Source organism: Stegodyphus dumicola, chromosome 4, assembly GCF_044657685.1.
Source record: "Stegodyphus dumicola isolate Sdum_Otavi_A_Nest chromosome 4, ASM4465768v1".
NCBI classification, from domain to species: Eukaryota; Metazoa; Arthropoda; class Arachnida; order Araneae; family Eresidae; genus Stegodyphus; species Stegodyphus dumicola.
Genome location: NC_140771.1, coordinates 15,152,570 through 15,179,753, shown reverse-complemented (window position 1 = coordinate 15,179,753; position 27,184 = coordinate 15,152,570). Strand labels below are relative to the sequence as shown.

General features: G+C 33.1%; 2 protein-coding genes across 2 annotated transcripts in view; both read right to left on the bottom strand.

Moving 5' to 3' along the window:
* The window catches only part of LOC118181577 (uncharacterized), a 115,117-nt gene extending 105,230 nt beyond the window's left edge, over positions 1-9,887 (bottom strand). Inside the window, exon 1 of the mRNA XM_085814590.1 lies at positions 9,778-9,887. The gene's annotated coding sequence lies outside the window, so the exon portion shown is untranslated. The remainder of the gene's footprint in view (positions 1-9,777) is intronic.
* A 12,910-nt stretch (positions 9,888-22,797) lies between these two features.
* On the bottom strand, positions 22,798-24,564 carry LOC118196287 (ectoderm-neural cortex protein 1-like). Its single transcript, XM_035367712.2, has one exon. The coding sequence runs from the start codon at positions 24,562-24,564 to the stop codon at positions 22,798-22,800; it is 1,767 nt and encodes a 588-aa protein (XP_035223603.2).
* Between the last annotated feature and the right edge of the window lie 2,620 nt (positions 24,565-27,184).

Here is a 27,184-nt window from a genome sequence, read left to right as displayed (position 1 = left end):
CGAATTTCGACCTGTTATCCCAGCTAGTCTTAGATTAAATATCCTGCAGGAGCTCCATGACAGCCCTTTAGCTTCTCATGCTGGTATTCGAAAAACTATCCAACGCGTACGCGAGGCAGTCTACTTTCCGGAACTGCAAAAGTTAACAAGGGCGTATGTCCAGTCCTGCCCAACATGTCAAGCAGTTAATTATATTAATTTCCGCCCGGCCGGGTTTCTAAATAGTATTAAATCCGAATTTCCAAATGAAATAATCGGCATCGATTTATTGGGCCCTTTCCCAAAAAGTCAGTTAAACAAAAGTCGCTATCTCCTTGTTATTGTTGATCATTTTAGTAAATTGACCGAAATTGTTCCCTTAAAACGAGCCTCCGCGAAATTAGTTACCGATTCTATTTTAAATAAATATATTTTAAAATACGGGGCGCCCCTAAAAGTTATATCGGATAATGGTCCTCAATTTGTAAGTAATATATTTGAAGACATGTGCCAAAAACTGGGCATACGTCATTTAAAAATGGTCCCGTATCGGCCGCAATCAAATATAGCGGAACGTTGTAAACAGAAATATAGTGAAAATTATCCGTAGTTATGTTAAAAATTTTCATAAAAGCTGGGATAACTATGTCAATGAATTTGCTTTCGCCCTTAGGACCGCAAAACATGATACAACGGGCAAAACTCCTGCTGAGTTATTTCTAGGCAGAAAGATTATAACGCCGTAAGATAAATTATTTTATGTGCAACAAAGAGCCCCAGAATTTAAAATGGGTGATATAGAAAAACTAATAAAAGAAGCAAAAAAGAATACGGAAGTAGCACAAAGAAAACAGAAGCTCTATTATGATTTGAAACGACGGGGAGTAACTTATAAAGTAGGGGATGAAGTTTTAAAAATTAAGCATTCACTTTCTTCAGCACCAGAAGATAAAATTGCCAAATTTTTTCCACGATTTGAAGGACCATATGTTATAGAAAAAATAACTCACGCTGTAGTAGTGTTAAAAGCCAGAAATGGTGAAACCTGCTCCGCAAACATTGATCAAATCAAATCCTACTATGATCGTAATAAAATGCAAATATTTTCAGATCTTTTGCAGGATCCGGCACGGCAGACACCGCAGGCACAAGCTCCAGAGGTGGAAAAACGACAAGTACAAGGGCAAGCCATTAAGAGGCAGGAGCAAGTGAAAAGAAAGTTTCCCCGCGGAAAAATTGAAGGTGGCAAGAAAAAGAAGCCGTTCCACCGTCCAGAAAAGAGAGCTAACGAACACCCCCAGAATGAAGAAGGGAGAAGGACGACGTATGCAAAGAGAGCCAGGAGAAATGACGGCAACTATAACCCGGCTCTAAAACGGAAGATCTACTCATACGACAGGACTCTTCGCAGCAAATGTCGCCGAACTGCGGAAGGCCCACCAACGACGGAGGTAAAGTTACAAGGAAAATTTGAACGGCCAGCAACGAGTCCAAGCAGGAACACGGAAGAAGTTTCCCGGTTCCGCCAAGACCAGCTGCCATCAAACGACCAAGACCACAGGCAGAAGCGAAAAAGAAGGTATTCAAGGGTGACCGAATTGGAGAAAAAAGAAAGCATCTAGAGGAAGGCACTGAAGGGCGAGCCCGTACAAGAAGGAGGATAAATCAAACAACTATCTGCACTACCTTTAAGGACTGGGCCCAGAAAAGAATGTCCGAATATCACAAAGATAAGTAAAATTTTATGTTACTTTGCAAACTTAAGTTAATCATTCATTCTTACTGCAAGTGGCAGATATCAAGAAGTTTTACCTCATGCGAGGTCTACCTTTATCGCCAAAAGGGCGAGAAATGAGTTGTTACCGATTTTGGTATTATGTTTTTCAATTACTCGCGCGTAAAACTAAAGTGGATGTATAATAGCGTTGTGTAAAGACTTAAATATTGTAAAAAGTTATTGTATAAATATTATTTAAAACATTCTTGCAAAAAAGAAGTTTTAGTCTGAAAGACTTTTTTAAATGTATTATTTCAATGTAGAAAGAATTGGCACTTGCTTTGAAAAGAATAGAAGTTAACAAGGTACTACTAAGGTATGTTTTCAAATGTGTAAAATTAACAGCATGTTGATATGTTCTTATATACAATGTGAACTGTTATTTTAAATGTTAAGAAATACCGTGATATGGTAAAAGTGAAAGTAATGTTAAAAATTTGTTATTCGTGTGACTGTAAAAACTAAATCATGGCGAATATGTGTTAAAGGTTGAATGATGTAGTAGAACGTATTGTAGTTAGGCTCTCTGACGCTACACTTTAGAGTTAGCCACTTTTAGAGTAGTACCTCAGGGTTTAGAGTTGAAATTAGGGTGTGTTAAGAGGTCTCGTTAAGTTGAATTTTAACACGTTAGTGTTTTGATTGTAGGAGGAAGTGTGGCACACGTAGACAGAAACACATTCGTGTTTGGTGTTCTTTTACAACACATGTCAGAGAGCACGGGGAGAGATAATTAAAATAGTCATGAATGAAATAAGAATGTTAAGAGAAGTATAATTGTATATGTTACTTGCCATTTCATTGTGTAACATTTCATTAAACTAGTTTTCCTTCCAGATCTCTGGAAGGAACCAGAATTGAATAAAAGCTCCTGTTTAGATGCAGTACAGATGAAAAAAGATTGTTGTATATCTTGTTAGCTGCTATTGTAACAAATTTCTTTCTTTTAAATTTCTAGTTTCTAGCGAAGTTATGTTTGTAAAAGATTGGCCTCGCGTTAGATTCTAGAGCTAAAAGTTTTCAACAAGGTCGTTTTAGACCTCAGTTTCAAACTAATTAACTCTGGCGGGAAGTATGTAAGGATCTTAAGTTTTACTAACGTTTATTTTATTTTAAATCTTTACTATCACTTCTTATTTTCTACTTCCGGCCAGAATTATAAGCGTTAAAGTATTTATGCAAAGTTTGTCTGGCGAACGCCAAGTATTTAAGTTGTGGCTTTTTGCCAAGCGAGAGAGAGGAAGCAGTTAGTCGAAGCAGGCCGCTTACCTTAGAAGTTTTACTCAGTTGCTGTTGCCTTCCAGGCCAGAGGTTTTAATCCTCTTGATAATTTTTAAACGTATTGTAGTGCTCACAGTTCTCTGTACTACATACGGCTTCCTGTTAATATAAGGCCAATCTTCCACGTTTATTATTTTAAAGTTAAATTAGAGTTTAGTTTTATTTTTATACTTTTACGTTTTGACCCCAAGTAGCGGGTCTGTGTATTTCCGAAGTACGGAAGTTATTGTAAATAGAGAAAATAAAGGGTTTTGTATACCCTTCTTGTGTATCCTGTCTACTTCCCACAGTTTTGAACATAGCTTTAGTAAGCTCTCTGTTCCGAGTCAGGTCCTTGCATGTTCCCGAAGAAGGTAAGACGGAACATTGAACCTGATAGGGTGAACGTGTCATATCAACAAATGCCTTGCTTCAACTGAAAATACAGTAACATCTCAAGAATCTGAAACTTACTACTCTGGTTGGTGGTTTAATTTGGTTTATTTAATTATAGAAAAGCACTGAAGGGTTATCTGCCTATGGGAAAGGATGTCTTCGTGGAAGACTTTCTAAGAGAAACTCGCTCGTGTACACATTACATATAGGAAAAGCCACAAAAATGACCATACAGCAAGGACGTTCGTCAGGATTCGAACCTCAGACTGAACTACCAAAGGTTCAGCGACTTTACCGTTTTGCCGCTGCTGTACTTACGACTCAAATACAACAAAAAATACGAAATGCAATAAAAAATAGATATGATCGTATACTAATCGTAATGAAAAATATGGTAATATGAAAATGGCTTAGAATGGCTTAAATATGTGTTTGATTTACTTTTTCAGGTATTGAGGTTAGAACGATAGATGAGGAAAGATTGATTATAGTCATGAATATTAATTAAGAATGGTGAAAGAAGTAGAAAGAAGGCAACATTGTTTTTCAGTATTTATTATCATTAATTAAGAAAGTAAAAAAAATTGAAAGAACTCTTAAATTTAGTGGGTCTTTTGTCATGTACTTATTAAAGAAAGGTCCATCAATTTATCATCTAAAATAAATTTGAAGTTACATGGATTTACACAACAAATTATTAGCATTAAATCGAAAGAAATCATAATTTCCTCTTCTAAATGCAAAGAATAATTTTAAAGGAGAGACATTTTTATGCAGAAGATTTTTGTTTCCTTATCAAAAGATCTTAACGCGCACGTGTATTAGGAATTTAAAGTCAGAATAGCTTGTAAGACATTTAAATGTCGATTTTTACCAACAGATCACGGTAACTGTGAACATTTATCGGTATGGGTTGTTAAAAGCTTCGAACCAATATCATTCTGAGTTTTATGCACAAATATTTCACACATCTTATTGCTTGTGTTTGCATTATTGTTTTTAATGATTTACGTAGTCAGTTACGTTTCGCTACCGCTACTGCTTGAGTTGATTTATCGACTTCGGCAAGCAATATTTGTTTCTCAAATTAATTTGGCATTCTGAAGTAAATTAGAACCGTACATTTATGCCCAACACATAAACTCAGATATAACAGGACTTTTAATTCAGTCTTGCCGACATATTCGGTAGAAGAAGTTGAGTATCTCTCAGAGGCTATGCGAACTTAGATGAAACCTGTCGTCAGTTTTGTCGATAAGAGCTCAATAGGGAGTTTCGCAGAAGGACTCAAGAGTCATTTTTAACCAGAGTTTTAATTTTGCTGCTTTAATTACTAACGAACCTTCTAACTGGCAGCGAAACCTGCTTTAATGACATGCTTAAACATGAAAACTTTAATTGATCAGAATAGGTCTTTCTTCGTCAGGCGTAGAGTTGGCGTTGGACATTTTGCCACTCGGTGCAAACGCTGCGAGTCCTCAATTCTGCTGCTCGGTGCACGCTAAATTAAAAAGTTTTGCCATCTCTAATGTTTGTTAAATATTTCTCTAAATTCTAGAAGTTTTCCCTCTCCTGATTTCCAGCCTCCCCCCCCCAGTGCGGCTGTAAGCGTTGGGAAGAATTGGATTGAAATTTATGTTGTTTGCTATAGAAGATATTTTTTATTAATGGACAGGCTCCAAGAAAGTCCACCCAGTTGAAGAAGCTTGAACAATTTTGCTTAATTCTTTGAAAATTATCCAGTCAGTTGAAGAAGTTTGGATAAATCCGTTTAGTTCCACGAAAATTATCCACAGGTTGGCTAATTCTCGAAGAACTAAACAGAAAACTGGGTTTCACTGCTCAACCATGATTAGTTTTCGACGATTTGCTTATTTCCTCTTTTCGAACGTAAGATTCATATTACCTGATACAAAATTTTAACACTGTTTTAATTTGGATGACCTATTTCAAACCACATTGTAAAGATATGCTATAAATTTCAAAAATAAAAAATCAGAAATGGAATCTTTAAGAATCGAAAAACGAACTTTACTCTCAGGTGAGGAAATGACTTGAAAGTTAATTATGTTGAGAATCGGACTGTTTGTAACTGATAGAAAGATTAACTAATTTGAGGACAAGGTTGCCGTTGCCATTTGTAATACTATTAGAAATTATAAAACATACATAATTTATAAATGACTGACATTTACAATAAGCGTACTTTGTATATATTTATTGTAAATGTCAATCATTTATAAACTATAAAAATATTAATTAGATATTATTAGATATTAATTAGATATATTCTAAAAAATAAAATAAAGATTTAAACTATTAAGAAATGAGTTTAATTCTTTTAAATTTGTCCATACACTAAGCAATTTGTAGTTTAGTTAAATTTGAGATATAAACTAAATATGTTATGGTTTCCCAAGAGGTGGTGCCGTGAGAATTAGTTACGCTCGAAGCATATAGAAGACAAATTAAATTACCTTATTTTTGCGCAGAGTGTACCAAATGTCAGGATGTTTACCGAGACGAGTGGATGAGATGTCTCTGATAGCGAAATGTAACTCAATCCCCCCCCCCAAAAAAAGTTTTTAAAGACTTTGCTAAAGACATTTCTATAGTAATTTGATTTTTTTCCAGTTTAATTTCCATTAAACAACTTACCAGTCAAATCGGAAAGAACTTTAGCCCTTAAAATATATTAAAAATTTTTAAATTATGAAATATTTTACTTTTCTTTTAGACAACCAATCACTTGTACTTTCAGAAGTAACCTTATTTGTTCACAATTATCATTATATCTTGCATTTTATGAACCAGAATCATAATGAGGAAGTTCCGAACTTGAACTAAAGTTGCTGACGGTAATAATACAGTGATCTTGTTTTAGAAAACGTTTTCAGGAGCATAAAATAAACTCTATATAAGCATCTCGATGTACTGCTGAATCATAAGTGAAATGGTAGCTTCAAAAGAATTCTTAAACTACCCAGAAAAATGCACTAAATTATTTGAAGATGAAGCATATCACAGAACACACAGTCTTTGCTATTCGTCTATAATAATAATTTACTGAACTTAAAAAAAAAAAAAAAAAAAAAAAAAAAAAAAAACTAATTTTTCAAGTTTCTGTATTCTAAGCTTACCTTTGTAGTATAGCAGCATACACACTTCTCGTATCCATAACAACACAGAAAACATTATACAAATCTCTGCACAACAACTCCCTTACTAATAAAGCATAAAGGTGTCTAGGGAATTGAAAGAAAATTTCCACGTAAGTTTGGAATTGGGTTAATAGGGGCGGGCAAAGGAAATTTAAATGCTGCACCCAATAGCCATTTTTGTTCCAACTTTCTAACATAAACGTAAAACAGTCAGGTCAAAAACATGAGTAGAATTTATAAACGCCAATCACGACATTATTTCTAGTATGTGCACGGTTATTTCGTGACATTTCACGAAGAAATTTACACGGAAGCAATAACATTTTCATTCTTTTATAGATCGAGGCTTTTCTTAGTAAAGCAAAGACATATCAGGATAGCTTGCTGAAAAGTAACTATACATTAGATACATTAGAAGTTCATTCGAGGTTTTACCCACCAACTAATGAATTATGCAATACAAACTTTTTGTTGTTGGACTCTAATGAGTAGCTTTTAATGTAAGTGAACAAAGCAAATTTCAAGCACTTAATGCAGGGCTGTAAAAAAAATAGATTTTACTTAATTGATTAACTATTATTGATTTATGTGTCATATATTAGCTGATTTTTTTATTATTATTTCTAATGGCAGATTAAGAAGACAACTGTAGATAGAACAAGCGTATATGAAAGAGAACAGCAAAACTAAAAAAGAATCCACAATATAATCTATATACTTATTTTGTGTCTCATCTCCTAGTATCTCTTCTAGAATAATCCACTCACGGCAACGACCCAGATGTGGTCCAGAAGCAACCATTTCCTCACGAAGGTTGCCCAATTTAAAGATTGGGGTTGGGATAACTTTCATTCGATATATATATTTTAAAAGAGAATAATAGCCAGACGAAAGAAAACAACAGATTTCTCTCTGGGCCACAAAAGAGTGTCAAAAACTTAGAATTCACGCTTTGTGACTATTCCTTTCAGTGACGTCTTTCCAAAAAGCTTCTCTGCAGTACTTTTTTATTACTCTTATGCCAGTGTAAAAAGGAATGTGGTTTGCAGTTATCTGGAGAATACTGGTCACTTTCTTTGTCAACATATCTGCCTTATCATTTCCATGAAGACCACAATGTGATGGTATCCATTGCATGGCAACTTCTTTACCTTCCTGAGCTAAGTTGCGTGGAGAAGAATTCTGTGAGCGACATATGGAGTTTGTAGATTACTTAGTCGTACTCCTACATAACCAGAATGCATCGCTAGGAGGTGGATCTACATTGCATCCCGCATCAGCTGATATATAAAACAAAAAAAATCATCTTCCCATATTCATTTATAAGTTCAACATGCTGTTTGAATGAAAGATGTTTCACATGCTAGAATAGTCGAAATGAATGAAAGAACTGTGCATTGTTATCTTCATTTCCCATATCTTCAAACACGATCATATACCAATTTCCTCCTAACGACTCGCCAAAGATAAAACGTATGGGTCTTACCCATAAAATTAAGAAAATATACATTCAACGTCGTACCTATCGACCAGACCAGCGAAATTTAAGCAACGAATTTTGCAACAATGAATTTCGCGGACTTTCTCTGACATCAGACAAACGAGATTAGTCACAACAACACAATCAATTTAAGTTTTATGTTATCTAATAATGCTTATCTTTCTGTGTTTAGAAATTATGAAAAGGAACTAGTTTAGGTCTCTAGTTTAGGAAAAGGAACTAGTTTAAGCTTTTACCAACAACAGGCGTAATCTTACGTCTTTGCCACAATGAATTTCGTGGACTTGCTCTGATATCAGACATACGAGATTAGTCACAACAACACAAGCAATTTAAGTTTCGTGTTATCTAATAATACTCATCTTTCTGTGATTATAAATTATGAAAAGGAAACTTAGGTCTTTGTTTTAAATTTATCGGGCTGATTTTAATTAAAAATTTTCCCTTTATTCTTTGCATTCATTTATTTCACACAAAATTTACCATAGAAAGATTGCGAGGAACCATAAGACGAAATATGTTTAAACAATGTCATATTAACTTAAAGAATTAGAAAGTGTATTTCTCATAGCGAAGCTTCTAGCTTAGGAGAATTAAGATACCGTGTTTACTCGCTTAATAGTCGCACTTTGTTTGCCAATTTTTCATCGTGAAAGTATAGGTGCGACTATTATGCGGAGAAATCTACAACACAATATTGTGCACTTCTGAGGATTTCTTCTGCTTAAAAACAGGGGTACGACTATTATGCGAGTAAATATGGTAATATTGTAAAATAAAAAATTTGGAATACGTTTTAAGCCTTCTTCATTTGCTTTTTATTTATCTGTAACCGAAAAAAAAAGTTAAGGAAGCGAAACTTTCGAGATCCACATATCTCAGAAGAAATTAGAAATCAGTTCTCTTAATAATTGTTTTATTATTATTATTATGATCATTTTTATGTAAAAGTGATTGAAATGAGAATTAATATTCAAATTAAGGAAACATGGGAGTTACACCTTTATATTTATGAATAAATGCGGAACAAAATGAATATGAAAAAATTTCCTTCGTTTATAAAGCATAAGATCTTACATGAAAATTTCACAACGCCTAGAATTTTATGTATCCAGGCTTTTTAACTGTGTCCGTGTAACAATCACGAAAATCAACAAATACATTTCCTCACAAAAACTTGCAAGTCAGAAATATTTAAATATTATTTAAGTAAATATCAAAAGTGAGAAGAAATTATACACACAAATACTGTATTAGAATAATTAATTAATATTTTTATTATGACATTTTAAGATTTAAGAAAATAAAAAATTTCACATGGAGGGAAGGTATAACACTTATTAAGAAAATATACATAATTATTAATAACACTTATTAAGAAGACATACTACCAATATTAAACTGAAGGCTTAGTGCCACAGGAAATCGTTTTAAATACATCGGAATTACAATATAGTGATTGGTAAGAACTTAGAAGGACTTCTTGCTCAAAATTTCTATTTAGAATTTATGGTTTTGCTTTTGTTTACACCGAAAAAAAGTACATAAATATCACAAAAATTTTTAGAACATTTTAAATTTATAAATCAAATACACAACAGAGCTTGCAAAAAAGCAACACGGATTTTTGATATTTTTTCACTTGCCAAAAGAGCTATTTAACCAATTTTTTGCTTTAAGAAATACAACAAAATCCGACTTACCTCGTATATTCACATTACTTCCATCCTTGTTAAATTAGGCTTAGCGACAACAAATTTCTGTTGTCCCGGGGAAAACGTCAGTGTAGGGTTTACCTTCTGTTGCTTTTCACACAATGACACTTTGCCTAAAAGTGCGGTTCCCATGGCAACGCATTTCTCTGTTGTTACATAGCGTCAATCAATCACTAGCGTTGCTAAGCAGAGCACATTACTTAAAAATCTGATAGGTTATGATCCCAATCCGGGACATAAATTAATAGTAACTATTTTACTTTTCAGTGGATGCAACGAACTGTGGTAGTTCTAATTAACCTCTCTAATAGTTCAGAAATACGAAGATAATATCGACTGCATGAAAGGATATTTAGTTTGAAAGTTAAATCACTTCAATAACGGTTAATGGTTTCTTAAATAATAGATAAATAAATAATAATAGTAAAGAAAAAAAAACATAAATAAATGTGAGAGCTTTTAGATTTTATATTACGCCTAAAGAGACTTTTTTAACGTTTTGTATATTACCTTTATTTATTAAATATAATGTTCTTCGCAATTAAACCATAAAATTATATTCAACAGCAATATCGCAAAATAATTTAAACCTCCCCTCCTCTAATACATTTACAGCCGCACCAGAAGCTGAGCGGTAGAATCGAAGAATGCTGGTAGTTCGTTCCGGAGCTCGAATCCCATCGAATGGGCTGGCTGCCATTCGATGAGCATTTTCGTGGTTTTTCTCATGCGTAACGTATATACAACCCTATTTCTGTCCGAACGTCCTCCACGAAGGCATCGCTTCCATTCGTCAGGTAGCTCTCGTGTGCTTTGCCGTAATCAAATAAACCAAACTAAATTTATACATTTATATGAGATTAAATTTATTGTCATTACAGTAGAAGTCCAAATAATTGAGATTTATAGTTATCAGAAAACTGAAAAGGAGCAGATAATTGATTTGGTTCATTTGTTTCCCTTTGCATGCAAAATTAAAAAATGTTCCAAGAACACATTGTATAAGTATAAAATTTCATAAATATGAAACTTTCTGCAAAAATGAAACAAAAATGTTATACTTAAATAGGTTAAGCTACTTCATTGCTTTTTTTTTTTTTTTTGTAGAATACCTAATTATTTCTCGAGAAAAAGTGGAATTCCTGAGAACTCGCTTAAAAAACTTCAAGTTCATGAATCGACATTCATAAACTCCTAAATTTAATTTTCGTTCAAAAATTCTCAAAAATCTCAAAAAGACTCTTTTAAAAAAATTGCAAGCATGTAAACCGTAAGAAAAAGTGAAATCAAATCTCGTTTAAGAATCTAGTTTTATCATCGTCTGCTAAAACCAAAAACTTCTCAAAACTCTCAAAAAATCTCTTCTAAAAATTTGCAACCATGTAAACCGTAAGAAAAAGTGAAATCAAATCTCGTTTAAGAATCTAGTTTTATCATCGTCTGCTAAAACCAAAAACTTCTCAAAACTCTCAAAAAATCTCTTCTAAAAATTTGCAACCATGTAAACCGTAAGAAAAAGTGAAATCAAATCTCGTTTAAGAATCTAGTTTTATAATCGTCTGTCAAAAACCAAAAATTTCTCAAAACTCTCAAAAAGTCTCTTCTAAAAATTTGCAACCATGTAAACCGTAAGAAAAAGTGAAATCAAATCTCGTTTAAGAATCTAGTTTTATAATCGTCTGCTAAAACCATTCTAACAACAATCAAAATTTTCATTCATGAACATTGCATGAAACACCTAGTAGCATGCTGATCTTCTTTTCTGATGAGCTTAATTTTCGTGTTGTCTGACAAATTTTGGGCTCACCAGCGGCAGAACGGTAAAGTCAGTTTCTCTTAGAAAATCCTCTACGAAGACACTCTTCTCTTTAAGCAGACAGCCCTTGCGTGTTTTGCCAAAATCTAATAAACCAAACCAAACCGACAAAATTTGGAGAAAACCAAAAGTAATAAATTTAAGCAGCACTGTAGGTCTTATTATCGAACGAAATCTTAAAACTGGTTACGATTAAATATCAATTCAGAATTTGAAGCTTTAGAAATATTTTAGGAATTTTTTACTTTATATGTCCCAAAAAATTGGAGTCAAAATCTGAAGCTTTTTTAAGATAATCATAATATTTTTAGTTCAAAGGGGCTTTGTCCCTGAGGGACTATTATTTTCATTTTGTGATTTTGCGTCGAATCACTCTGAATGTCCGTTTCACTTTTCAAACTGTAGCCACCAAATATTATTGCCCTGTATTATATTTAAAGAAATTAAATAATGAAGAATCTGCGTAAATGTATGTAAGTTTTTCGCATTGTGATAAAACAACGATACTTAGAGCCATCCAATTTTGAATGACGTAATCCTACTGCGAATATGGACATCTGGAAGTCCAAATTTGAAATTTGGAATTTGTTTTATTATCGATTTTATATTTTGTAAACTTTAACAAATTTTTGATTAACAAATTCAAGGATTTCAAAGCGATCAATGGCAACGCTGTACAGAAAGAACATTTTTATCTACAGCGCGTGAGACTGTGTATCGGAAATTCTAAAGATATGCTCAATTTTGAAATTACTTTGCGATATTGCTCTTGAACTAAATTTTATGGTTTAAGTGAGAAGAACACGATATTTCATAAATAAAGGTAAGACACAAAATGTTAAAAAGAAACCACCCCTTTGGATGTAATTTAAAATCTGAAACCGTTCAGATTTTCTTTTTTTTTTTTAATTAAATTTAATCAGACACTTCAAATATAAGCATTTTACGTTAACTTAATTGTACTGCAACTAGGTATCAAGCTAGCTAAATGTAATAACTCAGGTATTTTCTAGAACAATTTCAGACAAAATTTAATTCGAATACGTATCCTCAACCTACAGCTTTGAATTTTTAATGTTTAATCATCTATATATTTACCAGAAGCATTTAAATTTAGAATTAAGCAAGAAACTGCAATGCAAATGTCGAATGAATATCTTACATCGATCTTTTACTTTCATTAAAAGCTTTCATATTATTAAGTTTAATTTTGCTCTTCAGTATAAGAAATTAAAAAGAGAAAACTTTCTTTTGTTATGAAACATTGGGTTCTAACTGAAACTCAGATAGGTTTCCATAGCAAATATTGTTTTCGTTGTAGCACTATCACGAAAAAAAAAAGCCTTACCCCTTTTTGATAATATAAGTTATTTGTGCTTTCGTGCAGACGATTCAGTATCGAATATGATAGTCAAAACGCAGCGTTGAAACATGTGCCTTGGTAAATCTCCCCCTTTACCTGCTTTTTTCTTTTTCTTGTACCGTTTCATATTTCGTGTCACAAGTGTTCCAAGTGTAAGATTTTCTTTGTAGCTGTTTTGCTTTTGTATCCTAGAGAGATAGTTTGTTTAATAGTTTCAGATTTAATTGTATTTTATAAAAGATAGTCAAGGAAAAATATTATTTTAAACATCTAAACTTTTGCACGTTGCCAAAATTTATCAAAGGACACTGAACAGAATATTCGCAATGAAAACTATATTCAGAAACTGATTATTGATATAAAATACGAAAGTATGTAAACATTAATTGTTTCTTAACTTTTCATGAGGCTCATGCAGTAAAATTTTAAGGACATTTAGCCCAATTTTATTCCCATATTTTTGACTGCACAGGCTGTTCGCACATTTTTTTAGATAAATTCCATTACACTTAAAAAACCAGCAACAATCATAAATCCCCTTAGTAAACTTTCTTTAGATTCTTTGAACCATGTTCTGAGACTTTTTTCCTTCTCTTTGATGATAATGAATGGATCTCTTTTTTATTGCGGTCATTTAAATATATCCAAGATTCATCTACTATAACAACATTTTTTCATTTTTTCGGAATACTTGCTTCTCATATAGAATTCAGCAGCGCGTTGTGCTTTCGGCGATATGTCGTAGAGAAAGATACGTTCTTTCGCTTTTCTAAGATTCAAATCAGCATTAATTAATAACTTTGTTTACAGTTGACGGTAAGCATTTTAATGATTATTCAATTGCCTTTTGACTTCACAGATTTTTTTAACCATTAAATTTACCTTTGCAACATTCGAAACATTCCATTTTTTCCTCGGATATGAGTTTTGAACAATTTTTCTCCTTGAAGCCAAACTTTCACGTTTCGCCCCTTTCTTACTGTTAATATTATCTATCGTTGCTTTAGACATAGAAAAATCATGGCTTTCATAGCATTTTAATAACTAAATATGAATAATTTTCTTCGAAAAGACCGCAAACACAGCCTCCTGTCTACTGCATTTCTAAAAGCGCCATTTTACATGAAAACAAAATTGTCAAGTAGCAGACGATAATTTATACTCTGAGAAATATAGTTGCAGTTAATTTTGTTTCAAACAAACTGCTGTTATTTAAAACAGACGGAAATTTATTTAGGATTTTCCGAGCAATTGTCACACAGTGCGTTGATCAATGTTATGTCGAGATGTAAATTCATTGCTAGCATTTCGGAGGAGGACACATAGAAAATCAATGACGTTCTCGAAAGAATTCGAATTTCGGATCTCCTAAACGCCAGTCGAACCTACTTCCAATTACACCATGGAAACATGTAATAAAAAACCAGAGAATTCCTTGCATAACTCTAGAAGAGATTTCACGTAGAAAATGTAGTTGAAAAAATTCAGAAGTCGTTGACAGACAGCGTCATGAAGAAATATGAGAGACTTTATGAAAAGGAATTTGGCTTTGTGTGCAAATGGTTTTGTTGGGCTTAGACCATATATTTTAAGGAAATTGCCGCCACTGAGTGTGAATTAGTTTCTTTTGAGAAGAATCAGAAATGTACAAGAACTTATAAAATGAAGAAACCTTGACATTGATTAAAAAAATTGTGTATGAATACGAAGGCGTTTTTGCTGAAAGATTATCTCCAAGAGCAAATGAATTTAAAATTGTATCAGAAAATATGCTACGAAGGATTTTAATCTAAACCTGAAGAAATTATGCAAGTTTGCCGAAAGACTGATTATGCGACGAACTGTAATAGGGATTACATGTATTGTTTTATATTTACAAAGGGCCCAAGGGATTTCTGTTTAACGATTCTATCATCGAGGAAGAGAAAATGGGTTCTACCTACGATAGACATGTTTTTCTTAACAGAAAAATATGGGTTCTACTTACGATACGCATCAGAAAGATGGTGTACGGAAAAATATGAAGGAAAAGAAAAGAGAAAAGTGCCCGAATTAAATTATGCGGAACCCAACGGAAAACTAGTTTTTCATATACATTTCTTCATGAATAATTCTAAGTACGGCGGCGGATCCAGTGTTAAGTTCTTTCTGTATCATTGCAACAATTATCATCGATTAACATTTTTCGTACGCCAGACACATTATCCAGGATTACTGATAACAACGGCCTTTCCGTGTGTTCTTCATCCTGAAGAGAGTTGCGAGTTCTGTGAAATTCTGTAAACCATCTGAATATAATAGTAGGAGATGGACCTTCATTTCCAAATCGAAATGTAGACGTTGAATACATTCTTCTTGACTTAAACCCACTTTAAAATCATTAGTGTCATGAAGTTCTTATGTCAACTATTTTCCTCTTCTGCCTAAAATTTATTCTACACTAAATTACTTGCAACTGGTCGTAAAAAATCGTCTGCTGGGCTGAAATGTTTTCGAATCTAACCGTTAAGTTTTCTATTACGCATTTCAGCTAGAAAATTACGTATTTCAGACAATTTGTTATATTTAAAAAATAAGATTACACTTTACTGATATGGAATAAAAATTTACATCTCTTTGTGTTTTATTTTTATTTCTTTAAATGTTGTATAGATAATTAAAAAAAACTGAAAGGTTCCAGATTTTTAAATTACGTCCAAAGGGGCGTTTTTTTAACGTTTTGTTTGTTACCTTAATATTATAATTCTTTGCATTTAAACCATAAAATTCAGTTCAATAGCAATGTCGCAAAATAATTTTAAAATAAGCATACCTTTAGAATTTCCTATACACAGTTCCGCGCGCTGGAGATAAAAAGGTTTTTATTTTCCCTGTAGAGTGTTGCCATTGCTCGCTTTTAAATCATTGAATTTATTACTGAAAAATTCGTTAAAGTTTACAAAATATGAAATCGATCATAAAACAAATTCCAAATTTCAAATTGGGTCTTCCACATGACCATATTCGTAGGAAGATTACGTCATTCAAAATTCGATGGCTCCGTTGTTTTATCACAATGCGAGAAATATAGTACGTACATTTATGCAGACTTTTCATTATTTAATTTCTTCAAATATAATGCAGGACTCTAACATTTGGTGGCAACAGTTTGAAAAGTGAAACGGGCATTTATAATGATTCAATGCAAAATCGCAAAATGCAAACAATAGTCCTTCAGGGAAAAAGTTCCCTTAAAAAAAAAGCAATTGCTATCCTCTTGACATTTTTTGGACTTATTGCTCAAAACTGTAATTTAAAGAAGTATAGTTTATAAAGTTCCTACCTAGAATTTATAGTTGTGTGGAACATTGAGAATTGGTAAACGAATAATCGCTTTAGCTCAGAGAACAAAAACTCAAGAAGGATTAATTACCCTTCATTGCTCAAAATTAAGTTTACAGATGGCCCTTTCTCAGGAGTACAGAACAGCCTCCACTTAGTTTTTAACTCAAGAATACTAAGAATTAAAACTTAGCTAATGCTTAACTAAAAAGATATAGCCGAAGCTATCAAAATTCTGCAGGAGTTAGCCTCTTAAAAGCTAACTAAACGGCGAAGCTATCAAGAGCCTGAAATACGCCGAGCAAAATAATAGCTTAGGGAGAGTGTAGCCAAAAGGCGAACGCGCACTAGTCAGAATCTTTGGCTCTCTAAGGAAGTCAGTGGAACTTCGACTTACTGCTCTTCCTTCATTTGTATTGAACTGTGATCCTGAAAACACATTCTGGTAGGAAACTGTAAGCTGAAATTAGGAGCCACCGGAAAGTGCCTTTATCTAAAAATAACTGTTAACAACTTAAGATAAACCTTACAAGTTAATATCGGGAAGAAAATTTAAAGGTTCAGAAAATTTCTGAAGTAATTCTCAAAAATCACACTGTGTTTTTGATTTTAGTACATTTCTTAATCTCAACAACCTATAAATACTTCATTCATGCGAATGATATCACATAGTTCATTAAATACAGAAATAATGAGCTTTCATAAAAATACAAGATGAACTTTGCATTGACAGTCTAAAATAGTACAATATATAGCTTTTAGATATTTTATGCCTGGTGTTCCTTATAACACTCCAGTCCCATGCAACACTTGAGCGACTATGTGATTGAAACCAAGTCACTGTAGTATAAAATCAGTTACCACGTATCGGTCTGCATATTTGGTGATCCCTCCTTTAGGACATTTTCTTTGAATAGCTCTCTGCATTAAGTTATAAATAAGTCATTTCATTGTTGAAACTCCACTGAAATGAAGTTTTCATCATTTTTTGTTACGTTCTCAGATCGAGCTAATGACGAGACTAAGCATCTAATTCATCCAATTTAAATATTTTCTTGCCAATAAATGCAGTTACTATTCATTTTTTTGCTCAGTTCATAATATCACGGGCCTACTGAATACGACTGGTTCAACCACATTATTAAGGGTCGTCGTATATTTATATACGTCGTATATTAAACATATTTTTTTTTCCTTTTGAAAGATGCCAGATATTTCTTTCGAGTAACTTAAAACTAAAATTCATTGCACACGCTCTAATAATGATTTTATTTTGATTCTTTCTACAAGATACATTTTTGATCCCTAACAAATAAGGATTTGTTTGGATTCAGCTTTGTTTTTATTCCAAAGGGCTATTAGTTTCAAAATAGCATTTTGAGTTGTTTCACTAAAAATGTCCGTTTCACTTTTCATTCTTGCCACCAAATATTATCGCGTTGTGTTATATTTAAAGAAATTATATAATGAAGATCTTCATGAATGTATGTATGTTTCTCGCATTGTGAAAAAACGACGGTACATAGAGCCATCAAATTTTGAATAACGCAATCCTCCACCCGAACATGGACGCCTGGACGCCCGAATTTCGAATTTGTTTTATTATCTATTTTGTGTATTATAAAACTTTAATGAGTTTTTGATTAACAAACTCAACGATTTCAAAGCGAGCAATGACAACACTGCATGGAAAACAGCATTTTTATTTCCAGTGCGCGAGACTGTCTATAGGAAACTCTAAGGATATGCTGTTTTTAAATATTTTGTAATATTGTTGTTGAATTGAATTTTAGTGTTTTAAGTGCTAAAAGCACGATATGTAATAAATAAAGGTAACAACACACAAAACGATAAAGAAAAGCCTCTTTGGGTGCAATATAAAATCTCAAAGATTTTATTTTATTTTTTTAACATTCTTTTTATCATTCAGATATAAAAAAATCACAAATTGCGGACTTCGGCCTTCCTACTAAATCACAGATTTGTGTAGTTTATTAATTATTCAGAAACTTTAAAATGTCTTTAAAGCATAAACTTTTTCTCCAATAAGTATATATCTTTATCGAGTATAAATCTCTACTTCCACAAGAAATTTTTCCATCAGATATTTCAATTTAACAACAAAGAAAATATAGCATTTGGAAGTCAAAAAACGAACATTTTGCAATGTAGAATGCATTCTTATTTGGAGTGTAAATATACATATCGGAAAAAAATATTCTACCCGATAAATACAAAAACTATTTTTCCCTTTACTTCTTAATGATTAAGCAAATTTTTTAAAGCGAATTACATCTTTGGAATATCTTTAATTTTCATTAAAATATTTACCATTTACTTAAATTGCTTAAATATGAAAATATTTCAAGCATTTCATACACGTTTTCTCCTACGAAGTCTGATAAAAATGTCTACTGATTCTATGAATATTTTATACCAAACAATTCTAACGATGATGCAAATGCTAATCAAAATATTTCCAATTCTCCAATAGATATAAATCCGGAAAGTGAAACTGCAAAGAATTTCAGCACCCGAAGCGGACTGCCAGAGAGTCCTGTTGTAGTTATGGATCCCGCGTATAAGTGAAGAGCTTCATAAAAATCATTAAGCTAGAGTTAATATATAACTTTATTTTGATCTGCGCCAGTTTTCTTTTCTTCTTATTACTTTCATATTAAAATTAATTCTGTTTTAATAACATTCATTATTTTCAAAAACACACCTATTTAAAGAAATACTTATTAATTATAAGGATCAATACATTAATATAGATAAAAAAATTAGTTACTAAACCATAACTTGGCTCTAACAGTAATAATAATAGCAATAATGGTAATAATAAATACTAATAATAATAACAACAAGGATTTATGAAAATAAAAAATCTGATGTGTACACCACATGACTTCCTGGTACAGAATATTAAATTATATGCATTTTTTCTTGCATTTCATTTAAACTTATTGGATTGAATTAAATCTACTTCGCCAAAAGCGCATAAACCACAATAGAATAAATGCATTCTTTAAAATTCACTCTAGTATTTGTTTACCATAGCGACACTCTGGCGCTAGATTCACTTAAAAGTATTATATTTCGTTCATATTATAACTCATAATGCACAAAATTTATATCATTTAAAGAATAGAATTATCTAATCGTTGCCACATGTTATATTCAAATACTATAATAAAGCTAGAACGATGTATAAAAGAAATTAAGCAAACAAAACAAAAAAGAAACAGTTTTTCACAGACGATTGAGTATTTCTCATTCAATTAATTCAGTTCTCCCTTCGCGAGAAGGCAAAAATACATAAAAACTCAAAATATCTACATTAAAAATTACGAAGTAAATCTTAAACACTGATTTCCTCGAAAAAATTCCAGAAAGGATTACGCATGATTTAATTCGCAATAATAAATGAAGGCGTTATCTTTGTTGTTGCGAAGCTAAGTTTCTCTAGATTGGCAACAAATCCACTAGTCTGCTGTTTCAAATGTAAACAATCAATGGCCGCCATCAAAAAAAGACTTAGCGGCACTTAAACAACTTTAAAATTGTTGATAATTCTAAAAATATTGCATATAGATTTACTAAAGGCATAAAAACCTTACCCGGAAGATAAGAACAACATAATTCAACCATTTTTAAAGCAAAAAAAATGTACAATTTACAAGCATATACGAGTAAAGAAACTGAGATCACTGAGCCGGGTAACAGAGTGGATATATATATAAATATACTTATATACGTTTGGTGCGGCCGATTACAACCAAAATACGAGGTGCACATCTACATGTTATAGCAGTCCCTACATACAAAATTTCGACGTTCTGAGGCTACTCGTTTTTGAATTATGCGAGATACGTACGTACAGACGCCACGAAAAATTCTCTTCAGAATTAATTTTAATTAGAATTAACTTCAGAATTAATTTTAATTTCAGAATTAACTGTTTTATAATTTTTTTTGGAGGAAACGAGTTTTTTATTCTGTCCTTACGTACAGATATCACGCAAAAACATCGTTAAATTGCATTCGATAGCGGTCAAAATGGATATTTTCTTTGAAATATGCTGCCTGAAACTTTTCGCGATTACAATACTTCCTTTTTACTTCGTACAAGGAAGTAAAAAGAAATAAATGCTACGTTTATATTAGTATATATTAAATCTTTTCTCTTCTATCTTTAAAATTTAACCATTCAGCGTATATACGACCTAAATTTACACTGTTTCTACAACTTAGATTTAATTTTATTCGCATTAATACATCTAAGTGATCTTTTATCAACCAATTTCTTTCTTTATTTTTTACTGAATTTACATTTCTCATCTAAGTGGAAACAAATAAGTTTCCACTTATATGAGAAAAGTTCTTAAACAAGAGAAGAATCAATGATACCATGCAATTGGTAGGGCATGTCTTCATACGGTGCAGAAGTCAAGAGACAGGTGGCAAAACGAACTTCGTCTTTAATTCAAAATAAGCAAGAACTGGAAAACCTGTTGAAGAAATTCTAGTCATTAACTTCCTGCCCTTGATTTGCAGGAAAGCTGCAACAAACCCCCACCCCTAAAATGTAAAAATTAATGCAGACTTTAGTGTTCTGGAATTTTCAACGCTCATCATCCCATTCAAAAGAAATGACATATCAGTATTGGAAAAAAGTAGCTAAAAATTCCATCCTAACGCTCATCTACTGCATATAACATATAAGGTCAGTAATATCTAGGCAAGAAGAATTACCGAAATTTTCTCTTATCTTCCGCATTTAACTCTATGTAATTTCTTCCTTTTTTTTTTGAGACACACATTCGAAATTAAATATATCTTAAACTGATATTAAAGGTGACCAAAGTCGCTGAGAAAATTGTGAAATACAAAAAGTTTTTTCCGGAGTATCTTTGAAAAGTGGCAACAGCATTTTGACAAGCATATTTCTTCCAGACAGGATTGCTTTGTAAAGGGTCTCAAGAATATTTATTTCAGATTAGTACAATACATTTTTTTATAATTTATGTTAACGTTTTGGAACAACCACTATACAACAGATAAGTATAGTATTTTATTCAGTTTATAAAAATTCCATTGCCTAATATCGTGAATCTAGTTTTCTTTAAATTGTTTTATATATCACTTTATCGAAATATTTTCTTACACTCATTGAGAGAACCGTTCAAACTACCTTGATTGGACTAAACTTGTTCATTGAGAACTAAAACAAAATAACACTAACTAAACTAATTGAAACAAACTAAACTTGTTCATTGAAAGAACCGTTATCAATATATTTTCTATGTGATAAAAAATTAAATAAATCAAATAGTATCACCTATAATAGATTTGAATCTTCAGCATTTTAATGATAGCGTCACATTTAAATTCTGCATATTTTTAAGAATTTATATATAATATTCAAAATAAATGTGGAAATAGAAAGTAAAATGGAATGAGACACATACAATGAGAACCCATTGTTTCGAAGAGAATATTTAGCATGAGCATAGGTAGAGTCATTAGGTTTTCTTTTCTTTTTTTTTTCATTTTTTTTCTTTTTTTTTTTAAAGCAGGATACGTGAAAAATGGGCAATGCTCTCGATGGGACTCGAACCCTGGACCTCTCTAACACGCGTCGAGTATGCTTCCAACTGCACCACGAAGGAAAAAATTGTAGAGACATTAGGCTATTTCGAAGCAGGAGACATGAAAAATGAGCAATGCCCTCGATACACGCCAAGTGTGCTGACCTCTGCACCACAAAGACATGCTAAGAAAGAAAGAAAAATACCTTATATACTCCCCTTTTAAAGGGCGACTGTGGGTTAGGGGACTTAATCCTGGTGGTGAAGAATCATTGTTCACCACCTTTTTTAGTTCGGACGCCACTGTAGAGACATTAGCCCCCTCCCGGGGGGGTTGACTTAGAATTCCAGGGAAGTACTGGTTAGGATCTGTACCTAGGCAATCTCAATCACGGGGGCATAATAACAGACTTCACAGAAGGCCTGAGGGCTCTCAGGACAGAGTAAAGTTCGGCAGGGACCGTACTGGTACTGCCTTGTTTGCCCTTGCTCTGTGGGGTCGCAACATGTCCATCGATCAAGGGCGGGGCGGCACTTAATCCCGTTTGGCGCCTATTAGGTCGCATTATGTCGGGAGCCGTCTCGTTCCATCAGCGTTGTAGAGACATTAGGTTTATTTTGAAGCAGGAGAGATGAAAAATGAGCAACGTCCTCACCGGGAATCGAACCACGGACCTCTGGAATACACATCGAGCGTCCTGACCACTACACTAAAGCATGCTAAGAAGGCGGGAGAAAACCCTTATAACATATACTACATAAAAATGCTAACTTTCCGGTATTAAACATTAAATAAGTTCAACTTCAGTGAAATGCAACAACAGGGGGTAACGGATGATAATTCTTTTATTAAAATTAAAATATGCGTCGGATTTTCTCTTTTCTTCTTCACAGTATTCCAGATTAATTTTCGAAAATTAAGCAAAAGGGCTCCTTTCCCACTGCGTTTCTAGGCATCTGTTTTCTCGAGTAAGGATTTCGACGATTTCGTAATCATCCAACTCACAAAAGTGATACAAATGTAATTCATTCATTGGTGAAGGTGTGCTGATGACTTGCCAACTGCATTCATTCATGTTCCACAGTAAAGGTGGGGAGGTTTTGTAATATTTACGGTCATCTAGATGATTGTCGAACACTAACAACATATTTTGCAAGACAATAGCCTTCGGCATGAAATAAGGAAAAGGTAAACAGGGCAGATCTAACCATGTATCTTTGACTGGATCATACATTTCTACATTGAACAGTGCATTAATGTTGTTATGACCTCCTATGAGGTATATATAACCTTCGTAAACTACTGCAGCAAAGTCTTCACGTAATACTTTTGGAGGTGTAATAGTATTCCATTCGTCCGAGTGCGGATTGTAAACTTGTGCTCCCATAATTAAATCTTCGTCGTCACTGATATCACCAAATACATATATCTGCCCGTTCAGGGAAACAGCTACATATGAATTCATTGGGTGCATCGGATTTGCTTGAAACCATATATTCATATCAGGATCATAGTACTCTACTGAATTTGTTGGTACGTTATCTTCAGTCCAACCTCCCAAAGAATACACTCTGTCTTCTAGTTTGACCACAGAATATTCATATCTCGTGATATTCATGTTGTTAGGCATAGTCCAGCTTTTGTCGATTATATCAAAGATTATGCAGCTATTTTCCCAAGTATTGAACAGGTAAACATATTGCTTGCAAGGAATTATGATATCCGGGTAAAATGCTGCTTCACTAATCTTTCGCCAGATGTCTAGCTTGTCGTCATACGTAAGAAAAATTTGGATATTATCCTTAAAATCAAATGCGCAATGATATATGATCAGGTTCAAGTACAATGGGACGCGAGGACCGTTCAAGCAGAAATTTTGATTGTGCAGGAGTAAAGACTTCAATTCTGAGATATGCGTTTCTTCGTTCTTTGAGGTATGTTCAAAAGCTGGATTATGTTGAACTATAGGATGCAAAGCGATTTTATTTAGCAGTACTTCATCCATATCTTTTAAGCTCATTTGCTTCAAGAGTTCGGGGACGTGCAGCAGTCTCTCAGGAAGCTTCTTCTCTACCCATAAGATGATACTTAACCAAACAGTCCTTTCTCTTGAAACGTTCAAGCTCTTATCTCCAAGAAGTTTCTTCAAAGCTTCAAAGGGAAGTTTGCTAATATCTGATTTTGGATGACGAAGAATACATTCAAAATGAGTTTGTATAAACCGATAGCAATTATTTAAAATACTCAAACTCTCATTTTCCCAGGCAGTAACGAACAATGGCAAACAATTGGTGACTGTCATCTTATGAACAGCAAACATTCTACATTCCTTTAACAAAGGTTCAACCATTAAGTAATCTGAGGCAACTAACATTTCCCGAATATTTTCATCACACAAGTGAACGGATCCCGTATAAATGTAGGACAGAACGTTGTTAAGAGTATGTCCATCTATACCTGGTATAAGCATATATTTTCCAGGACCATTACCAAAGCCAAAAAGAGCTTGAAAATAGTTACTATGCAGCGCTAAAATAATCTTATGAATTCCAAACTCAGAACCGTCTTCTGTTAGCAGATAACCATCGCATAACACATGCAATCTATTAAAGTGATTATCAGAAGAACTATCGCAAATATATTTTTTGTAGTCCATTGCTTTCTCGAGAGATTCACTTTTCATGCAAGCTGAAAGATGCAAATGTTGTTTCAAGATTATTTGTTGGTTTTAATTTTATCTATCAAAAGACTCTTACATTGTTAGTCAGAATTTCATTCTTGCAAAATTGTTCTTTGTTTAATTTTTAGCAATAAATAAAATTTAACACCGAAGTTCTTTCTAGTTGCAACAGATAATATGTTAGTTATAACAATGTGAGATAGAATTTTTAAACATAAAAAAGAATATTTTTATATATTATGGTAAATTTCTGCAAACATTTAAATTCATTTGATTGCATTTTTGTTTTTACAGTATTTCAACCGTCAGCAGTCTTTTTTTAATCGCGAGATGACACTTTTTGACACTCCCATTGTTGTGGCCATAGTGGTGACACTTTGATCTACTTCCAGCCGTCCAACTTCTCGTCCACGATTATAATCACTGAAATCATGTCTTGCAGACATTTTGGACTTAATTATTGCAACACCACACTGAATTTCCCGGAGATGAGTTCAACAACGTACGGCGCTCTTTTGGTCGAGCTCCAACTGCTCGTCCACGATTGTAATCACTGAAATCATGTCTTGCAGACATTTTGGACTTAATCATTGCAACACCCCACTGAATTTCCCAGAGATGAGTTCAACAACGTACGGTGCTCTTTTGCTCGAGCTCCAACTGCTTGTCCACGATTGTAATCACTGAAATCATGTCTTGCAGACATTTTGGACTTAATTATTGCAACATCACACTGAATTTCCCAGAGGTGAGTTCAACAACGAACGGCGCTCTTTTGGTCGAGCTCCAACTGCTCGTCCACGATTGTAATCATTGAAATCATGTCTTGCAGACATTTTGGACTTAATTATTGCAACACCACACTGAATTTCCCAGAGGTGAGTTCAACAACGAACGGCGCTCTTTTGGTCTTTGGCGCTCTTTTGGTCGAGCTCTAACTGCTCGTCCACGATTGCAATCACTGAAATCATGTCTTGCAGACATTTTGGACTTAATTATTGCAATAGCACACTGAATTTCCCAGAGATGAGTTCAACAACGTACGGCGCTCTTTTGGTCAAACACTTAACAGCATGAATTTTCGAAAAATGAAGAGCTTCTGTGCACTGCCTTGGATACAGATAACGGACCCTGACGTCCTTGTTATTAGTCGGCTGTTGGGAACGCTACCCTGCATAAAGTGGTTGTTCTTTAACAACTGTCAAGCGGTGGAATCTCAGACCTTCCAATTTTCTATCCAACAATCTTTAAATTGTAAAAACAGGTCAACTATAACGAGAGATATGGGCAAAAACACTTCTGAGAGTCTTGGTTACAGTTTTTGTCTCCAAGTAGGCGACGTTTTGGAAGATTTTTCCCGCAGTTTCCAGAAGCCCATGCTACGCTATCTAAACACAGTTTCGATAGCTAGGACGCGTTAGTTGTTAATCGGCGATACCAGTACTAGTAGTTCCCCTTGCAAAATCAACCAATTTTCGATCAATAATGATAATTACTTAGTTTACTGATTAATTTTCATTTTTAAAGTCTCCATTTCTAGTTTTCATGATTAAACTTCATATTCCTTCAAGAAAATGTTTTTCAGGATTCAATTTTAAATGCTTCTGGGTTACTTCATTCAAATACATTCTTCTATATATTAGGAGATAATATAATCAATATTACTTTAGTAAATAAACTTTACATATATATATATATATATATATATATCAGCGGGCCATGCATTTATTGGCACACACGTGACCCATTAGTCGTAAAAAGATTGAAAGACGTCAGAGACATCCTTTCCCGGATGTACGAAAATATCTTCGTATAGTACTGAGATCTATGTTATCGAGCCAATTTCTTTTTCAAATAGTAGCAATCAAATGGTACTTTGACAGAGTGCCTTTTATTTTTTAAATTTCATGCTCGTCTAAAAACTGACACTCAGGTTTTATTTTATAAATTTATAAACACTGGTAAAGTCCCCTTTTATTTTTTTATTGGCTAATAAGGGAATATTTCATGCATTGGTAGTTTAGTATGCCACATTTCTTTCTCCATGCCACACAGAGACAGAATTAGTAGCAACAGAAAAGTGTAGAAGTTCGTATAGTTATCGAGAATTTCTGAAATTGCCTGTACAAAAATACTTTGGAAGAGAAACAGTCCTTTTATTGTCGATAGATGGCAGCACTATTAAATAACCCGAAAAATTTGAATAATTGCAGTGACTTGCATTAAAACGAATACACATTTTAAAAGCCACATATGTTTTTTTTTTAATACTTTTAAGATATTTTCGTAAATAAAATTTAAACTTACGCATCACATAAGAATTTTTCGCACGTTTTGAAATATTTTATGACAGTAAATATGTTTCGCTGTTTCGGTAAGTAAATCAGGTAATGTTACAGAAGCATGTATTGAGGTAAAGAACATGGACATGAGAAACTGCATTATGGGAATAAGAATAAGAGAATTAAAACGTAGGGAATAAACCCAACTTAAAAAAAATTTAATACAGTTTACGAATTGGAGATAACATTAAATGAAGATTAATTAATAAATAAATTATACTAAATAAAAATTAAACGAAGGTGGATAAATTAATTTTATTAGTCCAAAGGGATTTGAATCC

Excerpts from the sequence above, each read along its gene's own strand:
- LOC118196287 (XM_035367712.2), bottom strand. The coding sequence starts at position 24,564 with ATGAAAAGTGAATCTCTCGAGAAAGCAATGGACTACAAAAAATATATT.